The sequence below is a fragment of the Metopolophium dirhodum genome, chromosome 3, assembly GCF_019925205.1.
Source record: "Metopolophium dirhodum isolate CAU chromosome 3, ASM1992520v1, whole genome shotgun sequence".
NCBI lineage: Eukaryota > Metazoa > Arthropoda > Insecta > Hemiptera > Aphididae > Metopolophium > Metopolophium dirhodum.
The window spans coordinates 7,615,564-7,641,602 of NC_083562.1; the positions used below are offsets into that span (position 1 = coordinate 7,615,564).

Here is a 26,039-nt window from a genome sequence, read left to right on the forward strand (position 1 = left end):
TATGGCTTATTAATTAATAATACCATCAGTTTTTTATGATGAAATTAAAAATGCATCATTTTTTCTCGAGTTACCAGCCCACCACAACTTATAGCCATTTTCTTATGAAATATGAAAACGAAAAAACGACATATGTATATGAATATATTATATTATTAAAAGTACAAAACTGCATAAAGTTTGCCAATAGTTTTTTGAACTTAAAAGTAATCTTTTTTACCTATTAAATATTATAGGTATTCATTGTTTTTTCAATGTATTAAATTATTGAATAACCTGTGTTATAAGTAGGTAAACTAGTTTAAAAATTTTAAACACCTCTAAGGCTTGTTTAGTACTTGAAAGTTGAGAGTGAAACACAAAACCACTTCTGTATAAAAACTTCCAACGGATCGACATTATACGTTAACATCAAAAATTATTGTAGATTAATATATGAATGTATATTATGTTCGAGTTAAAACAATTAAAAAAATGAAAGCGAGAGTCCCCACAATGCTTATCCGAGTTTCGCCTATGACTAAACTAACGATTATAAAAATTAAATTGAAATTCATAGAAAACATAATTAAACTCAGGAAATTTGATATGTATTTTACAAAATATATATTTAATAATATCTTAGACACCAAAACATTGATTGTAACAGACTATGAAAATAGGTTTTTATTTTATAAATGTCACAATATAAATAATTTATTTCCTTCTATAAGGTAATTATTATTAAGTCCATATAATTTATTTTAAATCTAGTTATTAATTTTTTGAATTCAATTATAGTCAAGTACATATTTTACATTTGTAGCTTTAAGTTATACACGATGTTAAAAATATTAGATTGAATTGCAGTCTAATATACAAATTGATAGAAAAAAATAAGAGACGTAATAACATTTTCTTCCGTGATAAAAGTTAATATTATTATTTTATGTCAACTTAATAGTTACTTATATAATTTATAATTAAATATCCAATTAAATAAATACCACTGCACTACAAAACATATAGAATACATTTTTCAACAAACAACAATAAGTTAATGTTTTTTTTTATTCATATTTAATACATATTAGAAACTATATTATGATTATAATTTAAATTTAAACTATTTTTTATTTTACATACCTATATACTGAATTATTTATCATTGATCGTTATACAATTTTCAAATTTAATATTCTTACGTCTTACCAACTCTTTAATTTAATTATAGAATATATAAAATATACACTATGGTTAAATAACTGTATTTTGTATAAGGTTTTTCTTTAAAATTATACGTATATACAATATACAGTTGATTTCATTATTATTTTATTAAAGTGAAAATTAATTTGTTTTCTATTTAATGTAATTTTTAACAAAAATTTTTTTTAAATGATGATTTTTAACTAAATTTTTCATGACAAAATAACTATTTACATTTCATCAACAAATAAAATACCATAAGTGTGAAATTAATATTATAGCAAAAATATTTTAGTATAATATATTTATTAAATTATACTTAATTAGGTTTTTAAGAGTAAATAGTTCAGAGAAATAAGTTCTTATGGTCAAAGAAAGCAATAAATGTAAGTTTACATCGGCCGGAACTAAAATTTAATTTTCATTACTTATGAAAGTGCATTTGCTTGTTACTACGATAATAACTTGTAGAATGGTATTGAGATGTTTTCATAAATAGTACATTTTTAAGTTGCGATAGAAAATATCAAAATTAAAAGCACTCAAAGAAGAAATTATTCGTTATTTTGAATTCATTGGTACTACAACCAATAAATTATATTAAATTAAATTTTAAATATATGAATATTTTTCAAAGAATATTAATGAATAGCGATACATTTAACAACAAATTATCAAATAAATTAATGTGCATTTCAAAGTTTTAAAATAACTAAATAAATATTTAATATATGTTTGATGTAGTATGTACTTATACTTATAGTGAAAGGATTTTAAAGATTAAATAATTATTAAAGCTTATATTAATTTGAATATTTTGTATAATGGTGATGATTTAGATATAATAACTTTTGGAAATATTTCTTTACTAATAATGCTATAAGTACTCTAATTTGAATTCAAACAGTGTTATTCGTCATTGAAGACGAAGTTTTTGTTGACTTTGGATTTGTTGTAGTATTTTTCATTTAGATTTTCGTATTGAAAACTATTTTTAGATTTTTCATTAGGTTGTCTATGTTATAAATTGTTCATGTGTCAGCTATAAACAAGATGTAGCCTAACAAAGAATATTGGAAAAAGGCTATAAATTGGGACCGAAATTGCATGATTTAGAGATGGTCTTAAGACGTGACAAACCTTGTAGGTAAAGTCAGAGATGGTGTTAACATTTTCTGAGTGACTATAAGTTCCAAAAATATATACAAAAAAGGACGGGGTTGCCATGATACGCGATCATTAGGAATTCCTCTACATCATATTTCTTAACATTGCAATTTCACAGCCTTCTTGACATTTCCAAATAAAATAATAATATTAGTTTCAATATATTTGTAGTTCTGGAGTAGTTGACTTCACAATAATAGATTATAGTTTTGATATAATTATTATTCCTTATTAAGGATATCAAATTATTATCCACAAAGTGTAAATTCTGCTGCAAGCGCAGATAGTCATAATTTGAATATCTAAATCATAATTTAGCATTACACAAGGTGGTTTACCACGCTTAATGAATCAATTTCGATTTATTTAAACTAATAAGGGATGACAACTATATTTTAAGGAAAAATAATATTGATTAAAACGTAAATATTTATGAATTTAAATCCAACATGTTGCTGGAAAACAATTCGTTTAGATATTTTTAAAATGCAAAATATTTTATGATTAATTCAAATGTTAATTAATTTATTATTATAGCATAAGTATTATATTTTTTTTAGGTATACGGAGTAACATATATATGTTGTAGTTATTAAATATTTTAACAAATTATAATTTAGTACATATAAGTACAGTCTGTTTAACTAGACATTAATAAACAAAACTTATTTTATACATTGGATTTATTATGTACCTACCAAACTTCATTGCAGTTTCAACAAATTGAAGTTTGCAGTATGTTTTGTGTATTGTGTGGTAAATTTTATAATTGTTTACCGACATCAAAGTTGAAGATTAGAGCAAATATTCTGCTCTAAAATGTGATGACAGACAGAAAAAAAAATACTACACACATAAAATTTTAAAACCAATACCTACATTCCTCGCTCCGCTGAGAATCTATAATGAAGTGGGTAGGTGTCAATAGTATATTTATAATTGATATGGAAGATATTAAAATAATATAAACAAAAAAACGGATAAAAACACAATCATTTCTGACTATAATTAATCAAATACAATACCTTCAATATTATTTATTTTTTTATTGATAATAATTCTTAACGAAAAATAAATTTATATTAAATTAAAATATTAAAATCTATCAATATTCAATAAATATTTGTCATAGAAATTAGAATTAATACATTTCTTATATTAAGTTAGAGTCATTCAAACATGTTTCTTCGTTTGGACTACAATACTATACAATCTATTTAAAATTTAAATGAGGTAGGTATATTAATTTGTATTATACAACATTATTTGAAACAACAAACACGGTTGAGTGAAAGTGAACAGTAATTTTGGCGTTCATGTATAACAGTGGTTCAACTCGTCTCTCTCATCTCTTCAAAATGTTTTTATACGCTTGTAAATTGTTTTATTTGTTATAAAAGAAAACATATTTATAAATAAATTATTCCTCGTTATATTGAATATTATTTTACAAAATGATGCATTCCTACTATAACCAATACGATTATTATTTTTATTGTTGGCTTATATATTTTGTATTTTAATGGTAGGTCGTTTATATTCAATACATTATGTTTATCAAATATTTTACTGATGCGTGCATTGAATAATAAGAAAATAAAGACAAATAAGATTAAAAAAAATTATTTCAGTTGATTGTTATCAAGATTAAATTTAAATACTATATTAAATACGTTTGATAATTTATATCATAACTTGTAAGTTATAGTTATAGGTACTTATAAGTTATAATTATTACAAACGATTGTATTTATCTGATAAAATTCAATAATATTATTTTTTTTACGAAGAGTCATATTTAATCTGTTTATAATTAATTATTTCAACAACCATTGTTTAAGCTTTAAAGACTTAATTTTTATGTAGGTTTATTAAATGACACGCCAAGTCATATTTTTCAAGGTACAACTTTAATTATATTATGAATATTGTACTTTTACCCGTTTGATTAAAAATTAAATTTCTTATTTAGAATCGTCTTAATTAATATATTATGATAATATATTTTAATATCGTTATGTTCAATTCTTATAAACTTAGACTAATTAAGACTAATCTCTACAAATAATTTCAAAGGTTTCTGCGTAAAATTAGTTATGCTTATTTAAATATCTACATTTCTTCAGACATTGTGGGTGTAACCAATGATATATAATGCTAGTAATTTTCACATACCTTGCTATTTGATGCGCGTCTACAGTCTTGTCATTTTGAAATCTGCAGTCAACAAATGCTACTGCTGGCACTCCGTTACCCTTGTGAAAACACTCCAACGCTTCTTCCGTACTAGTAACACGGTTTACAGTCCAATCAAGATTTCTGGCTGTAGTTGCTATGGATTGCCATACCGAATCATCTTTAGATGTCACTACCAGTATCTATTTAAATATTATAAATCACATTTTAATGTTTAAATTTAGAATAAACATATTAAATATAAAAATAATTTGTATTCAAAAATTAAAAATACAAAATGTAGGTACCTAATCATCATAGTAACAATAACCAGGTATGGGATTTTATGCCACTTAAAAATATATGATTATGCACAAAAAAATATTGTCTGACTAGGGTATAGTAAGTATTGGAGTATATTAAGTATTAACAGTTTGGGTTTGAATTAAAAAGACACCCAGCTACCTACTACAGTGGGTCTTCAACTATTTAATGGCAAGGGACACTGTCTATTTTACTTTAGTTCCTACCACCACAAAAAAAATTCCGAGTTTTACTAAATATAAATGTTGGCTTATTGTTAAATTAACATAAGGTTAATACAACATAATATTGTTTAATGAATAACTCTGGGCCAATTGATACACATACACACACGTTACTATCTACATATATAGTTGGATTCCGAATATCAGAATAATAGATACAAGAGATCGGGCACCATTCCAAACCTCTATTACAGTAAAAGCTACTAAGGTACCTACAAAAGACCTATCCTTTAAGGAAAACCATATCCTTATCGAATCGCAACAGAGTATTTTTTTGTAATATATCGAGTAAAAGTATGAATAATCAATTTAGCCCAAGTAAAAAAATATATAAAAACTCCGAATATTAAAGAAGATCCATCACGAGCCATATATTCTGGACTTAACTTCGTACTATGATATGGTTTGGGCTAGGGGCGTTTTTCTTAAAATGGCTTAAGACGTTAAATGCAAAGCCATCTTACTCTGGAGAAAATGCAATTCAACCGAAAATTCAGAGCAACACATGGCGAGCCGATACAAAACTTAACAAACAGTATCTATAAGGATAAACTAAAGACACGCAAAAACATTATTACTAAGCTATCAGCCACAAGTTGGGGCTGTCACACAAATGTGCTTCATACTTCCGCTCTAGTTTTAGATGTACAGTGTAGCAAAATACTGTGCGCCCGTTAGGTCAGAAATGCGCACTGCAAGAAAGTGGATTTACAGGAGAACTACATCATGAGATTCATCGAAAGTACTGTCAGATCAACCCAATTGGAGTGATTGCCACATACCGATAGGTACTATTCAATATCGACACTTCAAATCTACGCAGTCAAGTCCAACCTGAATCAATGTTGTTGAAATTAAGTCACTCTCCTAACCTACCAATACAAAAGGATATACCCATCTAATAAACCCGCCCATCTAAGAGACTAAAATCCAAAAATTCTATATTATAGAGCTTTGTACTCTTAAATGAGACAACATAGGAGATATGTGGGGAAACAAATGGACAAACATCCGAAATCATTAACTCGTTAGAGTTAAAATTATAACTTTAGGCAATAAAAAAAAAAAAATAAAGTGATGAATAATATGAAAAAAAAAAAAATAGAAAAAAGTTGAAAAATAGAATTGAAGTGTAATAAAATTATTATTTTAATTTCGCTTTTTTATATTGCGATAATTTAAATTGTATATCTCATCATTTTTTTAAAAATATCAGTAGGTTTTATAATAATTTGTCATTTCGTGAAAGCTAGCTAATACAATTGTAAATAAAGTGGACTACTAGTAATTTAATTTATTTTTAAAAACAATTATCAGTTATAAGCTTATTTTTTGTCGTTTATGATGTTCTTAAATTTATACTAATTAAGATAAAGATGGCACGGATGTAAAATATTCGTGAGTTTTAAAAATCGCACGTGGAAAGTTCTTATGTTTGAATATGTTAGTATAATATGATACATATAAATACATAATAGTTTAATACACGATAGATCATAGGTATTTGACTACTATAGAGTATAGACGAGCATACGGAACTGTTTCGGGATTATATATAAAATAAAATAGATAGTATTGTTGTACTCAAGTTATAGTTTATTCTTAACTTCTAATCACGAGATTTAGAATAAAATAATTTTAAGCCACCATTAATAGCTTACTATAGTATTTATAATTCATTTTTACATTTAATTTGTTAAAGATAAATGTAAGATACTATCTGTATACCCGACTTCGTCCGGGGAAAAAATGAACAAAATATAAAATTTAGCGTTCACGTGCAATTTGGTGTCCGTGTAAATTGCTTTGTGAACTATTTCGAGCAAGATGCTCAATCCACCCTTGTCGGATTGGATATCGCGATCGGTATATTTTCGAACGTGGTTCAAGCTGTACTAAAATATAAGCTACAAACTCACGGTCTCCCGGGTTAAAATTATATCTACCTATCGTTATCCTTTTTTCCATTACATAATACAATACCTGTGAAAACCCCATCAAAATGGATTCATCCGTTTCGAAGCCTTTCCCCGACAAACATACATCCAAAATAATGTATCTGTGCACGTTTCATGCGATATTACATTTAATCGTGTACATTTAAAAATCACAGCGTATACATCAATTTGAATACTTTGAGTTTTTGATACGACTGATACGCAATATAAAGTTTACAAAAAAATAATAAATAGTATAAATAAATAGGTAACCTAATATTGTAAAATAATCAATTTTCAAAAGCTTTGCGGAAAACGGTGTTTTTTATCGTATTGTTAGTAGAATTTATAAGTACGTACAAAATAATATGTTTATGCGTAGAACAGGCGACATATTATAATTTATCGTGAAAAAAGAAGGTATTTTCAAGTAAATCACCATCAACTATATTTTTATCAAGTTCTATGAAAAAAATAAATATTTCCAATCATAATAACTATTTTTTTTCTGTAACCAATGGTAACCCTATATGTGTATAAACAAAAAAATGTTTTGATTTTCATTAATTGGAATAAAATTCATGTGCAAGTCAACATTTATGGATTGAATTCAGTGATTAACTATGAACTAAGTTACTTAAGGATTGTATGGCTTTCTATTAGTAAAATAATTGTTGGAATCGGTTCAGTATCTACCTAGTTATAGAGATTACCCACTATAAACAAATAAATATTGCCTGTTTATAATATAGGACCTAGGTATCTGGTATATAGATATAGGTAGATATCAATTATATTATGGTACCTATATTATATATTTATATCGATATTTTATTACCTACTTAATATTAAATTTTAATTGAAATTTAATGTTATTAAACGTCATACCTTTTTTAACGAAGAATTTGAACGAAGATCTTGAATATATTTCGAACAACCAAACATGAAGTTGTTAAAATTGTCAGGTGTCTAAACAAATATAACAACAAAAGTATTATTTTCAATTTCATCTTTATGATTATTCAATTAGCTAAAATGGAAATGTAGAAATCACTTGAAATAAATATTTATACGATTTATCATTGGGAATGGTATAAAGCTATTTTCTTAAGAGTATGTCAGCGCAATATTTGTTTTCTCTCTCAGGCACATGCACAACATAGATTAAACGCTTTCACCTAAAATCGTTTTTATGTTTTTTGAGCTATCTTATACATTTGAGAGTATGACATATCGGTTTTATATTTTATTATTATTTTACTTTGTATTCGACTTTTAAAATAAAAAAAAAATTGATAAACTATTCTGCGTAAATGCGTTTTTTTCTATCTTGCGCGTGGGCCAGAAAGAGAAAACAAACAGGGCGCTAACATCCTCATAATGACATATCGAACTGTCTAAATATTGCCAAAAAACAATTTAAACATCAAACATTTTTTTTTACTTTAAAAATCAATATAATTATATTAAAAATGCAATGAAGTTGTGCAAGTGAAGGAAATGACTCAATAATCTTAAAAACCGTTTTATATGATATAAAATACAGTTAAATGCATTGAGATGTAAATACATAAGTGAATTAAAAACAAATGGCTTAAATCATAATTAAGAGTATATAATATATATATTATTAAAAACAAGTACTTCTAAATTAATAGTTATTTTTAATGGTATAATATGCACTTTGTAATGATAATCATGCATTATCTTAATAACTAGTACTCAAATTATTTTAAAACGATGCAAATAGTCTGAATATTTTAGGTACCTAGTTAATACTTGTTTAAAACTGTACAAAAAGGAAAAATATGTATACTTTTATTAGAATATTAATTTTAAAAAAACGTCCGGAGAAGTCGATTTGCTGTAAGGTTAGTTTTTGGGTATTCCTCGTCATGTGGGTCGTCACTGTAATCGATATATTTGTTTGCATTCAATGATAAATCACAATCCTTAGAAATATATGTTATTCTAAGGATATTTTATAACTTATTTATATTACTTTTGGTAATTTTTTTTCCATTATTTATATGGTACCTACTATAATGTTGAAATAATTTTAGTAGAAAAATATCGCATCTATTATAATACTCGTATTATATCTTATGTTATTTCTTTTAACTATTATAAGTCAATACTTCAGGTATAGTACAGTATAATGAACAAAATATTGAACTATAAAATACTCGCCTCACACCAGTTATTAGCTAAATGTTGTATAACTATATAACTCGACATAAGATATAACTGAATTAAATTATAGGCACAAAAATAGTCATTGTTATAACCGGTGATAAATTCGATAATCTATACGATCGTCATTGCCATTTATATAGTCTAAAGCTAAACTATCAACGATTTTGTTTAATTACGTTAGCATAATGGCTTTCTATTTGTATCTATAGTCTGAACTCATAATCCAATCTGACTATATGGAAATGTATACAGTGGCGTGGCGAACTTCATTAACTTATGAGGCACAATAATTTATATTAGTAATTATAAATACTTATATAAATAATTACGTATTTACTTAAATGGTAACTGAGAATGATTGGCTTAATCTTAGTGTGTACTTAATAAATTATTTACTATATGTGAAATGCCCCTGTCTCCAGGACACCCACCACCTTTTAAGCTGAGGCACGTGCCTCAAATAAAGTCCTTCGTCACGCCACTGAATGTATAGAATCATTTAAAAGGACAGTCTTATATGGTTTGGAACAGAACAACTAATCGTGTGAAATACAATAGGTATTAACGCAAGTACAAAGACCAGGTAGAATGAAAATACAACTATTTCAAAAATATAATATGTCATCTATGATAAGATAATAATAATAAATTATTTATCTATAAATAAATAAGCGATATTAAGTAAACTTCCTTCTATAATTTCCAACTTCAACTTTAATAATATTAATATACCTCTTATATTTTTGGTATTTAATCGAATATAATATTAATATATTATTATACATTAATATCATCTTATATTTAAAATAATTTTAAGTATAAAAAAACTGGATAACGTCTGTATTAATATTTGTTTAATTTGAATATGAAATATAATATAATATTTTATGACGATCGATTATCCTGGTGACCAATAATGTATAAGCGATTAATAATTTTTGGTCCCATTATTGTTCATTAACAGATATCTGTTTCAAGTCCCTATGATTAATATTTAAAAAAAAAATGTTGCGTGAATATTCCCGTTTTTCCATAATTTTTTTTTAAATTTACCTGATTATTTTGAAAAGTAATGGGTACATTTTGCTTTTGAACACAAAAGTATCAACTAAGTACCAAAAATCACCCTAAAAGTCGAAGCATTTTACTGCTCCTAAAAATTAAATATCAAAAAAAATGAAGCACATTATTGTAAAGTTGATAAATATGTTCTCTCAACTCAGTATCTAAAATTGTTTTCCCATTTATATTTTAAACTGTAGATTATTATTTCATACGCAGGAATGAAGATATAATTGTAGTTTGTGATGGTTTCGAAAAGATAACGTTTTTGGACGGGCTTTTTTCAATCTGATGGGTACACTAATTGATTTATAGTAGTTTAAATCTGTTCGAATTTATATCGGTATTTAGTTGCAGAAAACCGAATAGAAGGCAACAAATCCCAATCTACGTTAGTAATTAAGAGAAAAAAAATCAGTACGATTAAATTCGATACTCAAAGTAATTCGATTAACAATATATATATATATATTTTTTTGTAAAAAGAAAACCAACGGATAATCGTTATATTGCTTGAAGCTTATAATTTATAATTATTTAATGATTTATGAACAGATGATAAAACAATTATGGCTTTTGATTGGCTTTAAATATACGCAGAAATATTTAACATAATATAGGTATTTTACAAAATGTACGAGTTCGTATAAATTAATTATTTTAAATATAATTATATAAACATATTATACAGAGTTGTATTACAATTTAACTTTACATTTTTTTAATATTTTTATTACCAACACCATCAGTGTTCATGTCTAGGATAAATAAGTTTATAATTTAATTTTTAAATGTATTCAAAAGCAGTTTTAGATTCTGAGCGAAGCGATGAATGTATTGATTTTACAATGATGTGTGTGTTTTTTTTTTTTTTTTTTTTTCGTGTCTGTCATCACCTTTTAGGACAGTAAAAGTGCTTGGATTTTCTTCAACAGTAACTTTTCTGATAGGAAAGTGAATATAGTTGGTACTTCGGGGGTTCTCAGTAGTTTTCAAACATGTGAAAAACAAAGGTAAAATTAAGGAAAAACGGGAAAATTTTCCCGAGAAAATCGATTTTGGTTTTTGGTGCAACTCTAAAACAAATGACCGTAGGTACATGCAATTTTGACTGAATGTTTATATTAGCATTTTCTATACACCAAAACATTTTCCAAATATTTTGACTTATTTTGAGCTATTTACAGACATTATCAGTTTCCATTTTTTTTAGTTTTTTTTTCTATAAATATCAATAAAATTTTATCTGTTGGGTAATAAAGCTTAAAAATTTAATAGAAGGCTCCTAGGTTATTGTTTCAAAGGCAAATGAAAAAAATTTAAAATCCTTAGTCAAAGTTTTTATTTATAAGCATTTAAAGTTCAAATCTTGACAAAATACAGAAAAATCACGAAAATTAGCAAACTCTTTAAGTTGAGAATTCATAAAAATTTTTCTTTTTAAATCTAAGATTTGAAAATGTAATACAAGATTATCCATAAGTTTGTCTACCTTTATCAAACAAAAAAATGTCTACAAGAAAGTCAAATTAAATTTTTATGAGCGTTTGAAATTCATATTTTTACAACATTTAATATTCACTCGATTTCTCATGTAACGATTTTGCTATTTTGTTGTTATTCAAAAACGAAAAACTGTAGATACATGAAAATTTTACTGAATGTTTATATTTTCATTTTCTATGCAGCATACAATTTTAAAAATATTTTGACTCTTTTTGAGCTGTTTACAGACATTGTCAGTTGGTGTAATGTAATCTAGGTTGGGAAAACCCGATAATTTATGCGTGTCTAAAAGAGATTGATAATGGGTCTTAAAATAATGTTAAGAAATTTGTGAAGGGGTAGGTGTTTATTTTTATTTTTATTTTATTTATTTGTATATATATAATAATATATAATGCTATGTAAATAGTAAAATTTTAAATAGTAAATAGTAAAAATATTCAAATAAATAAACGGTGTAAGTTGAGTAACTCTGTTGGACGAAAATAAAAATATTACTTTTAGAAGATAATCAATTAACAAGTTTTAGGTAACTTGAATCAAAATTTTACTGTACAGGATAGCAGAATTGATACAATCTAAACTTTTATAAGTTATTTGATGTTATTTTAGTAAGTTCCTATTGAGTATTGTTCTAAAAATGATTTGTTCACATTTTCAAAGTATTTAGATACCAATAAAAGTGTTTGTGAAATAATTATTAAGATTTAATGCATTACAGTTTTTATTACATAAACAAGTAAGAGGAAATTATTGTTCTGACTGAATTCACATTATTTGACAAAATTGATATTTTATGTAGAGTACTAGAGTTTGTAACGTTTACAGATGATGAATAATATTAAAATGTACTTATTATTTTTTAATAGGTTTTGTATTTACTTGTGCTAGTGGCGAATCACTCCGGTTTATTGGTGAATATGCATCTACTGTGTCCCTTGACAAGTCAGACGCAGAACCACTTCTTCGACAACAGTTGTCCCACATTTCTGGCAGGATATCCCGTAACTAAAAAATTATATTTAAAAAAATTATAAATAAAAACTATTATCATTCGAAGCCTTAAGCTAAGTTAAATAATAAATTGCAATTTGCAAGTGTTACGGACAAACATATTTTAGTACATTTTAATTTATTTTAATTTTAATTGGTTTTCTATCAGTTGAACAGTAATTTTCAAAGTTATGTATAATTGCACCAAACTTTTGATTACATTTTCAAGATATTTCTATTATTTGATCAACATTTAATCAAAAAAAACGAACTCACATCTTTAGATTGCGATTTTCACTTTCTCAAATCTATTTAAGGGCTTATTATTATTATACGTGAAAAATACATCTATTCGTTTTAAGGTAGGTACCAAAATGTCATTAAAAAAAATACAATTTATAAAATAATTATATAAAGTTAGTACCTATATATTGTTTAAAAATATAACAATATTTTTATTTAGTAAAACAAATTACTTAGCGTAAAATATATTTTTTTCAAGAAGCCTTTTTAAAAATATTGTTAATTATTGTGTAACATTATAATAATTGTGCTCATTCAATATTAAATAATGTTTGAGTGATGACAAAACTCGTTAGAAACTTCAAAGTTCTGTTTTTCAAGGCAATATTACTTTCAGTTATTTACGATTGATTAACTTATACTTATACTACTACTTAGACGCAATAGAATATAACCACTTGAAATTATGTATTTATTTAATTTATTGAATCAAAATAAAATAATAAAATCATTTTAACATTTTCAAGTAACTTAATATTTAATAACTTAATACAAATAAATAAATTTAGTGGATGCATGAAATAATATAGATATAATATTATAATATTAATATATAAATTAATACTATATTTTTATACTTCTGATAAAATAATATTAAAATGTTTTTGTTCGTGTATTGATGTCGACGTAAGTAACTTAGAAATAAAATACATAAAAAAAATGAACCATATAGACTATAGTTATAAAATAAAATGTTTTCTGATTTACTTTTAAAATAAATATGTTGATATTTGACACGTTCATAAAAACCTAAAAAATATAATATGAGAAGATATCAAATTTCAAAGAATATAATTAACAAAAATAATAGCTGTTATTTGCTATTTTCTAGACTAGAATACCTACGTCACATTCTACGTACAAAGTAATACAAGTAAAGTTAAATTCAATCATATTACCCTTTATAGTTTATGTATAGATGAAAGGTAAGTTTGTTGGATGTTATTTAACAACCAATAATGAACAAGAACTTATAATCAATTCATTTTTAAATCCAATTTTAATTTATATAAAATAAATACAATATTATTAAAATAATATTCTTGAATCAATGTTATTATGTACATATATAATAATAATAATAATAATAACACCGAGACTTAAACACTAATAATAATAATAATAATAATAATAATAATAATAAATAATAACAACTTAAAGTTGATAAACAATAAAATAACTGGTTAGTATATAAGACGCAGGTACCTAACTTATTAAATATTATAAAAATGGATTACAATTAATATAAATCATTATTTACTTTTATTAATGTATGTCTTGAAGATATAGTTTTGGTTAAAATAATATTTAGACAACCCCTTATTTGTTACTTCAATAATATTGACATAAAACCAAATGTATCGTATAATACTATAATATAGTTGGTATATCAATATTTAATATTGCTTAAAAATAAGTACAATAAAACAATGTTGCACACTTTGTTTGATATAAATTTGTATATATACCCACCCATTGGTTACACTCACTTCTTATTGTCCTTAATAGAATGGTCATAATATCTAAAATGTTGATACGGATAAGTCACGTTTCAAAACTAATAAAGTGTATTATGAAGAAGATAATTCAAGTTTTATCTACAGGTATGTGATTACGATACCAATATGGTGAGGAATGGACGGACTATATAAGTTTCCCAGAGGAGGTAAAAACGTAATACCAAAAATCCACAAGGGAAATTGAGAACTTGGTACATTATTGTTCCCACATCATAGATACGTTGTAGACTCCAATAGTCCAATATAATACATTAATACAATCTAAAATTAATCTCGTTTAAAATCATTCAATATTATTTAGATTGATAAATTGATAATCTTGAAAAATAGTACAAGCCTTTTTCAAAATCGATTCAATTATACTAATGAAAGAAGTTTTATTTTATATAGATACCTGTATACTTTAAGTAATATCTTCAAATCAACCATAAAAGTTGAACACTTACCTATTTAAATATTATTAGATAATATTACACAAAAGTGTACCTAAACATAAAATGTGAAATTATTTTATTTAGAACTAGATGTTCAACTCCTTTTGGGTGTAACTTGAAGCAGTAAGTGCACCTCAGCCACCCTGGTAGGCAATCCGACTATGTCGGATCGTGGACAATGTGTGACAACATATCAAGTAGAAATAACGCAGATGAGTGGCTATAATAGTGCAATTCAGCCACCTTGGTAGGCAATGTGCGAAAATTCGATTTGATGCATGCTTGCATAGTTGCATTGCAATGAATATACAAAAAAAAAATACTGATTTCAAATTATTATTTCTCCTACAACCAATAGCAACCATTTATAAACAAAAATGTCCATCATAAATCTCAAAATCCCTGTTTGAGCAGCTCCCCGGATTGGAACTACCTGGTCCAATTGGGAATCTAAATCATCCAAGGAACCACTCAAACATACACAAAAAAATTCATCAAAATCGGTCTGGCTGTTTAGGAATGCATAAAGGACAGACAGACAAACATTATTTTTTATATATATAGATAACCTAAAAAAAAGGAATTTAATTTTGTTAATAGGTACATTTTAATGTTATTTATAAATTTGCCTCAAATTAATACGTATTATGACAAAGTTAACAAAGTAATAATATTAATGATTTTAATTTAAAATGCTTTCTTTATAAGACCTGAAGAGAAAAGAAAATCAATAGCGAGATAGGTATCTACTATCTACAAATAAAAACAAAAATTCAATCAATTTCTCAACTCGTGGAAATTAAATTGACTGATCTCGAAACACTATTTGATTTTTAAGAGCCTGTTAAATATTTAAGGATTAGTTATTAATTTAATGGACGTTTATGCAATCTGACATTATAAGAGTATTAAATTACTTAATCATTTGATTTGCATATTTATATTCTAATTAACAATGCATCTACCATTTGACATCCGGTCTTTCACCCATTCCCCCTTTTAGATATCTAAGAAATGTTTTATTTTGATTTGGATAATTTACAATAATGCCTTCATTGATTATAATAACATGGATTGAGTAAGTAAAAATGATAAAACATAATTGGTAAAATAAAATATTTTATAAAATATATACCTATAATCAATAGAAAAAGGAATATTTAAATGCTTGATTTTCATACACTCGAAAATATAAATTATTCAGTTAAGAAAATTAACTGAAGTGTTCTGAAATAGCTAAAACTCAAACTACAACTTAAAAACTGAAACATTTTCAGTTATTTTATGTATTCAATATTTATATATTTAAAACATAAATAAAGATAAAGCAGAATCAAACAATTTGAATTATACTAAACAAATAAAAGTTTGTTTTTCTAAAACAAAGAGTCCGATGCTTAGAATAATTTATTTTGAACTTGAAATCATAAAATAATATAAATATATCTTTTTGTTTGTTAAACTATTTCATTGAATAAATAGTACCCCTATAAATAAACACGATTTGTGTATGATACGAATATTACGAAACAATTAAATATATACAATATAACAGTATAACATTGTTTTTAATTATTTTTTAAACTTGATAACTTCTCTAATAAATAGAATAGTTTATCCAATGCTATATTTTTATATTTAATGAAGTGAAATGTATATTTTAAATAAATTAATGTGAGTACTCGTACTATAAAACGTATAAATACTCTCTCGTTTTTGCATACAAGTAATAGAAATACAATATTTTTACCATAATATTTGTAACCTTTAAGCTTTTATTGGTTTTTTTTCCATTACTATACAAACAGCAAGATACATACATAAAATATGTATACGTAATAAAGTACCTATACTCATTTATTTGTAAGCTTATATTATTGACGCCTGTTGAATACCAAAACTTCGTAACTTTTAGGAGTTTATACAATATGATTTTTTCCAGGAATAGGTTAGGTGGTAATACATTTCTATCACTATGTTTTATTTTTATTCATAGTTATTATGAAAATTGTACATTAAATTGAACAATACACATTTTAAGTATGTAATTTTCAATAATCTACAATTGATACAATAGAAATATAATATTATTAATAATACGCTAGAACAATTAAGAATTATCCGGAAAAAATTCTGTTAAAAAATATATTAACTTGTGTATAGAAAAATGTAGAAAATTAATAACACTTACTCTATTTCTATTAGATATGCCGTTGTCCCTCACTGGATGTTCCGCATTCCATACTTCTGTGTTGGCTACAAACAATTTCAAAAAAAAAGATAAAAACAAAATTAAACCACATCATATTATTTTAACTAAATAGTTAATACTATATTTAAGTTTTATCCACAATAGATCATTTAAACAATTTTCAAAATGTTTTCTTGATACTTTATGTTATATACCATACAAAATTACAAATATTTGAATCAATATTTCATTTGTACCTTTGTATTCATTAAAAATAACTTAAGGGGCATTATGATTGTGTTAAACAATTAAACGATTGCTTACCATGGTAATCGAATTATTTCTAACACATAATATACCTAGACAATATTTATAAAGTGAATATATTATTACATAAAAATTATAGTTAAAATAAATTGTAATATTGGAAACAATAGTTAGGTTAGATGTATTACATCTATTATATCAGTAGGTATCTAAACGAGAAACTTAGAGTATAGGACCATAAAATATAGTTTGAATTAGAATAATAATATAGAAATAGCAATATGTAACGATAAATGTGTTTTACAGTACCTATACTTAAAGTAAACATAATTTAAGCATTTAACCTTTTCGACCGTTCACTAAGTACCGTATTACTATATTATAGTTTTAATAAATTGTATACGTCAACATAATAATTACTTGTTTAAAATTCTGAGCAGAATAGAGCCTGGTTGTCATTTTCTTTTAGATCAGTAAAAATGATTCAATCATCAACTTTGAGGATAATTCTAGTTATCTAGTTTTTAGGGATTAAAGAATAAATGTCATATAGGTAATTTTAATTGAAAAATACGGAAATATTTACGCAAAACCAGTTTTTGGCGGTAACAATTTAGTTTATTTTTAATAACCGTAGACTTTAAATGTTCACCCAGTAATAATATAAGCATTTTACTAGACATGATATAATTTTCAAAATATTTAAAATTTTATTGTATATAACCGATTTATATTTTATTTATATTTTCGATTTATGAATGATGACATTTTTATTTGTTTGTTGGTAAAAAAGTTTGAAAATGTAATACAAAGTTCCTTAAAGTTATGATTGTTACTGAAATTATTCAAAACGTTTTTAATTTTAATACCCAAGACTAGGTACCGGAATTCAAAAGAGTTAAGCGTGAAGTTACGTAGATTTTTATGAGCTTTTGAAGTTTAAATGTTGGTTAAATTTAGTATTTAAACGTAAAATAACAAAATTCGTCGCAATTTGTAAGTTACGATAAATATGTACCTAAACATAATACCTCGAGAAACTAAAGGGAATTCCGAGATAGTGATCTAGGATAATAGTTTCTCTGGGAGTGATTAAACCAAGAAGAATGTCATTGATAAATATGAATAGAAACATTTTAAGTCAATAACAATAACATTATAATATAACATGCGATATTTTTTCAAAATAAGTTCATCTTACCATATTACTAGATGCAGTATAAACATAATATAATACAATATCCTTAGACCATGACCTGACTATCTTTCAGAATCGTTTTACGTATGCAATGATTTATCATTGAATTCAAATTTAACACATCCATTACAGTGACCTACTCAATGACGAGGTACACTCGACGCATACCATATAGAAGAGCAATTTCCCCGGTTTTTACATTTAAACTATTAAATAAGCTGGATACACAATACATCTCGTACAACCCAAAGAAAATATAGAATAGGCACAATGGTCACAATAATAATTGTTATAATTTAGAAATCAGGTGAATAAAATGGTGCTCGTGATAAAATGTATACTGATTAAATAAAAATGAATTAAAACTTTGATTGGAAAGATACTTATGCAGTATGCCAGTATGTGATATACAAAATATATGTAAACTTAACTTTTCAGTGATATTAAAAAATTTAAATACTGTCTTGTAAACAATACTGTTATTTTGTAATCGTAATACGAATTCGAATATATATTTAATAAAATAATATAATATATAATATATAATAAATAAGGTTAAAGTTACTCATTTGACAAATTATTATTTTCAATCGAATTTTTAGGTTAAAATTAAATATTTTGCATTCAGTAAATTCTTAATGTGGTTTGATTTTCTTATATTCAAGAGTTATATCACATATGTTTGTAATATTGTGATTTAAATTTTAAATTTATATTAATTATTCAATACAACAATATCGACAAATCATTTTTTAATATTCCAAGCTTCTAAAGATTTATGTTATTTTAACAACACATATTACATTGTATTACATTAATAAATCAATAAACTGTACACTGTAGAGACAATATTCTTAACATTAGTGATTAAACATACAACGATTATTCATCAGCAAATAACAAAATGTTTTTCAATGTAAAATATTACAAAAGTTACTATTAGAATCAAAAAGTAAAATGTAATAATGTTGATAAAGCCTATGGATTATAAAGCATAGGTACAAGACAAAATAATTTAAGAAATTTAAAAACCTAATAGATATTATGTCTGCTTGAAATATAATACGCGTTAATATAATATAAAAGGTATGTCAACTTGTCTGACATTATCACATTCACAATTATTCACTATCCACATAAATCTCACTACTGACCATTACTGCAAAAATAAGTAAGTCTAAGACTAGTTTTTTTTTTTTTTTTATCTTTTTAGACAATTTTGATCTGGTTATATTTGTATACTAGCAAACATCTAAGCATAAATTATGTTTGTGAACACGCAATACTATTTATAATTCACTACAAAACTACACAAATAATAATAATAAAACCGATCATATACCTACTATTTTATAAGAGTTTAAAAACAAAATTATTTTGTTATAATTATACAAAAATCAACGCTGAAAACCACATAAAAATGTATTATACTCCAAAGCACCATCTGCCAATTTTACAACCACAGTATACACTGTCAGTACCACGCGAAAAGTTACTGAGGCCATTACACACGCGTTTCTCCATTGTGATGACCTCACCCAAATAACTAACTTTACACCAAACATTGTGATTATCTAACAAAATACACTCTGTGTTAATGTGTGCGATGGGTCTTCATCCTGCCGACACTTTATGCGATTCCCTATACTACTACCATTAACAGCACCCATTCTCGGACAAATACGAACTTCTTATCGGTAGTTAGTATAGTATTTTATATTTATACTGATGATATGTGTCCCTTAACTGCAATTTTAACCATTGAGATACTACAAATTGTTATACTTTTAAAGAACTGTAGAGAGTAAGACTTATGTATGCAAAAAAATAAACAACGGTGAATTTCGCCAAAGATGTCAATTTTGAGATTCACTTTACGTGTGAGATAAATATCTAATCAGTAGGATATACATTATAATTAGTGGTAAACAGTGCAGGGAAACTATTTTCATTTCTTGGCTAATTTTAATTTCAGTATTAAAGTAGTACGTATATATGTTAAAATATGATACAGCCAACTTTGATGAAATTTTTAGTTATCAAGGAAAACGTATAGATTATAACCATTAAAATCGAATAAAAATATCGTTGTTCTGGCAAACTTTCAAACGGTGAAGAAAAATGGATATGTACACTAAAAAACGTGAACGCCACACTAAAAAGCAGAACAGAAAAATGTCTTAAAATTAAAAATATGGGAATAAATTACCGGAGCGACGAAAATTGAACGCAATAATACGACGCGGCTAATCCACCACAGTATAATATAATTGTATAGAACATACGTAAAAGCTGAATAGAATGTAAACATTTTATAATTCTACAACTCATCGACACATCTCGTTGGATTTTTTTCGTCTATCTCATACAATTTACCTATTGATGTGAAGATCAAACTGTTGCATTGTTTACTAACTAAGTATACATTATTACATTATCGGCGGGTGTGATAATTTTTTCCCTCGCAATTTACTGTTGTAAAAATTATTTCAGGCAATTTACAATCACTCCCTCAAAAAAACCACTCAGTTGCAATTATATATGTGTCACATAGTAGAAAAGGTAGAAATTAAATGTATAACAAAATCCTGAATTCACAACTGTTAATATCACCCACGCTATGCGTGTTCGTCGAAAATAGAACAAACATTATCGTAGCCATAATACTAAAAACGCGAAATCTCGTTTTGGGGGGGAAGAATTAGCAGCGCACGTTTTGTTTTAAGCCTATCCGACTGACGGCACATCACGTACTCGACACCAGCTACCCGCAAACACCTACCCAGTTTTTGCCATCTTTCGATAAAAAAAAAAAATAATGGCAATATCAATATTATTATTATAATATTCTGATAATGCAATTAGAATTTTAAAGAGATTAATTATATTGTGATTTCACTAAAAAAGAGAAGATGAGTATTGCATTGTATTTGTACATACACGCGATATCCATAATATTTTATTGAGAGCAAATGGACATTATTATGAAAAGTTACTATATCTATTTTTTACGAATCTACATATTTTATTATATTACTTTTCATGATAAAATACCTACAAACATATAAAAAAAAAATGTCGTTACAGAGAAACAAGACTCTTAATAAATCATATCAAGGAAGGTTTTTAAGTCCAACCCACTACAAAACACAATTCAAACTTTAACCATAGGTACTAATGCGACTTATATCTTGTCCAAATCAGCTACACGCTATAAATAAATTTACATTTCATAATAATTTAACGTAAACCTATATTCCGTTGTTGTATAATATGTACAACGAAAGTCTAATGACAGTTCATAATATTATAATAGGTATACTTCGGATGTTAGAAAATACTTTTATGGATTATTTTTCGAAGTGTAAAATACAAATTGTATCGTTGTAAAAAAACTAAAGAAATATTATTATAACCGAAGATATATTTTTGTTTGATATAAAATGTGATACGTTGATACGTTATGTGTATGTACTTTTCACTTAGACATAATACGTATTAAATTCTTGAAAACGAAAGTGGTAACTACAGGTAAAGAAAATGCAACCTACTTAGACGTATATAAGCCCAGCATTATTGTGTTTAACTTTTAATTACCTATTAAATATATACTTATAAGTGACGCCCACAGATAAATAGCTCAGTCGATGCATATTACTTTTAGTGTCAGTATTAGCCACGGGTGACAACCCCCGCTCCCACCAAAAAAGACCACTATGTTAAATTCAAATCTTTACACAGAATAATATTATAATAATAATGTTCTAAGTATTAAGTAATATAATTTAATAATATAGAAACCATACAATTGTATTGTTTTTTTAAATTATAAGGGCTTATAATTTGTTTTAATTAGGTACCTACCTATACAGAATTACATTATTATGGTCAGCATAATTAATTATTAATTGTAGTATAAAACAGTTAATTATGTAGGTATAACAACATATTATTTAAGAAATAAAACATAACTTAATACTGATATATTAATTTGATTACGTACCTATAAGTAGGGCTGTAAACATTTTGTATAAAATCAATTTGTGTTATTGTTGTGATATATATAATAATATATGAGTCATGTCTGTTTTATTACAGAATTTTAATTAGCAAGCTGTTAATATTTTAAGCTTAAAATTTTTTTTTCCTCTTCAGATAAATGCATTTTATCATGGTATTTTATAATATTACATTATTAAATCATATTCACATATGATGTTACACATGGTACTTATAATATGTTTCCGTACTCGCATGACTGTATGAAGTAATGGTTCTCAGCATATTGGCCACTGTCATTAAAAACTAATTAAGAAGGAACTTGAATAATTTTAAAAGATCCAAATTATTAATTTTTTTTCTCCAATATACTATTTAGTATATAGTATATTTGCATTAACTTCTTCTCGAATATCCTCGATTCCTGCTACCACAATTGTAAAAGATCCATCAATAATTAGATTGCTATATTTTTATCATATAAAAAACTTGCGTTACCAATAACAACCATTGTTTATAAGTTATGCCTATTGCCTAACTATATTAAGAGGCCCTACACCCACATATGTTGTCTCCGTCTTAAAAATGTAATACATAGTAAAAACTCTTTTGCGCGACAAAGAACCACTCAGGCTGTAATTCAAGCCAAGCCAAGCAACCAAATGTTTACACTATAAAGAAGAAAATATTTTTAATGTGCAATGTTTTGGATTAAATTTTATTTTTTCGATATCAGAACTAAAAAAAAAGTTATTCAAATTTGAAAAACTTAAAAAATAATACATTTTAAACAATAATAACTTTTTTCTTATTTGTGATATCGAAAAATTAAAAACAACGTTGCACAGTTACTGTTCTCCTCTTTTTAGTTTGAACATTTGGTTGCTTAACTTGAATTACAGACTGAATGGTTCTTACCCGCGCAAGACAGTTTTTGCTATATTTTAAATTTGTAAGACGGAGACAACACATGTGGGTGTAGCATCCTCATAATTAAATAATATTCAGACATATTTTTTAATAAGCCACATATTAAAATAATAATAAGTACCTATAAGTCTTTTCAAAACGGAAAAACAAAGAGTTGTGTACCTTCTTTGAAAATTCCCAGGGATGAAATTTGTGAATTTTTGAAAAGCATTATACCATAATATTTACAATAGAATAATTAAAATGTTTAAATTTTAGTTTTTCAAATGACTCAGAAAGTTAGAGATATTAAATCCACATATTTACATTTAAATGAAGTTTTTCAAACGCAATTGTCTGTGTACATTATTGATTGAGTATGAATTTCTCTAAATAGGAAAAAATATATAACACACAAAAAATACCCTTCATTAATTAATATTTCAGGATAATTAGTAACAACATTTATTATAACACCATAGTAATACCTACGAAATTCAACAAATATTAAAAGTAAATGAAAAAACTACAAATTACAATAAAAGTTATTTGTCAATTTCCATTTAAAATTTTATAATGTTTATGTTATAACTCATAAAATATGCAAAAAGAACAAAAAATTTATAATAAACGCTTAACAATTGGAATATTTACAAAATATGTATACGAATGGACACAACGAGAAATTAAATAATAATAAATTCTTTTTAAGGTGGTTCATTTCACAACATATCATATGATAATCTATAGAAAAGTAATACATCGCATCTTCTATTATTTAATAATTAATAAGAATAGCGTTGTCTTGTTAAAAAAATATTAGGACAAACTGTTTTTCAGTTACTTATCTGTGTTACATTAGAATAAGAGTTTAAAGGCCACAATAAATATTATGATTGCAAGCTATTTATCTTAGAAAATGTTGAAAATGTAAATACTAAATTATAACATTTAAATCATTTTTTAAAGCTGAAGATGCGGTCAACGTTTGATATACATTGAAATAAGCATATAACTCAATATTCAATAAAATATATAGCATCGTAACTGAAGTAGTCATTGTTTAAAAACGTACTTAGATATATTTTTTCGAATGTTATTATCATTAATTTAATTTATAAGTCTTTTACTTATACATATATTATTAATGTAGGTATATTTATAAAACATTTAATATTATCATTTATGCATTATAAATATAATACAAAAAGACATTACCTTTAATCAATTAAAACATAGGTACCTACAAACTTTAGCATACCATGCAATTTTTTTTGTATAAAATCTTAAACGTATACGTAAACCTATTTCTGTTAAAAATGTATTTTGATTTTTTAATTTTTTGATTTACTATACACAAACTATTACAATTAAAAATATATATCAGTATATAATATTATATTACATATCAGCATCATATGTAATGACTAATGCTAGATAAGTAAACATGTTTGTTTAAAAAAAACTAGCTACTCATATATGGTATTTCTTAGGCTTTTATTTAATACAAAAATATATTTAACATTTCCGATTTTTTAATACATCGAGAATATTATTATTCCTGGATAAGTGAAGTTCCAGGGAAAACGTTAAAAATTCACGACCTAGTTCCTTTTAACACTCCTTGTTTTCGTTGTTACCTGTTGTGGCAACTGCATTATAAACTACCTATGTATTATTTTTTATCTTTCTCTCTTCAACCGTTTAATAAGTCGGTCAATGTGATTTACCCGGTCCAAGGTCATTTCAGTGTCTTAGTTGCGTCACAACAAACTACATTATATATTTATATTATACATATAGGATGATACACTTCATTCAATACATTTGATTGTATAAAATATCTAAATTATTTTTAAAATAGCAAGTCACATAACATTTTATATCAATATAATGTTCCAACATGAATTTAAAAAAGTAGGGATAGTAATTCGTACGATTTCAAATATTTATAAATCAAATTTAAAGAAAAATATTCTGTTTTAGAATTAAAAAACACCCATGATGAGCTCTTATTTAATAATTAAAAACCGTTTTTAAAACATATGAAAAAAATTCATTAAATATTTAAAGTTATTAAAAAAAATATATGTTCACATTAAAAAGTATACAATTGAAAGTATTTAAAAAATATTATTTCCCATATTATTCAATTGAGGTATTACATGTTAAATGGATCATCCTATACGCTGTAAATTTACTTTATTTATATATAATACGAATGTACATACTATATATATTATATGTTGGTATAGTTACTATAGTCATATCTTGTCTATGGACTAATTCATCATGTGGATTATCGTATGTCCCCCTACCATCCTAGTATGTGTAAAGGATTAAACCACGCGATAATCCACAATCATGTTCCATGTGTTGCCCATACTGTATACTGTCTCAATGATCGCGAATGAAACGCTAATTAGGCTTTAAGTCCACGCGTCTT

The 26,039-nt window shown here is 25.4% G+C and overlaps 1 protein-coding gene across 3 annotated transcripts in view; it reads right to left on the minus strand.

The window, feature by feature from the left end:
• LOC132941270 (high affinity cAMP-specific and IBMX-insensitive 3',5'-cyclic phosphodiesterase 8) overlaps positions 1-26,039 on the minus strand; it is a 74,127-nt gene that overhangs the window by 25,665 nt on the left and 22,423 nt on the right. For all 3 annotated transcript variants that reach the window (XM_061009252.1, XM_061009251.1, XM_061009250.1), the window contains 4 exons: positions 17,221-17,285; positions 12,662-12,787; positions 7,904-7,984; positions 4,531-4,733 (listed from right to left, as the gene is read on the minus strand). In XM_061009252.1, the coding sequence (XP_060865235.1) occupies positions 4,531-4,733; positions 7,904-7,984; positions 12,662-12,766 (389 nt within the window). In that variant the 5' untranslated portion in view covers positions 12,767-12,787; positions 17,221-17,285. The remainder of the gene's footprint in view (positions 1-4,530; positions 4,734-7,903; positions 7,985-12,661; positions 12,788-17,220; positions 17,286-26,039) is intronic.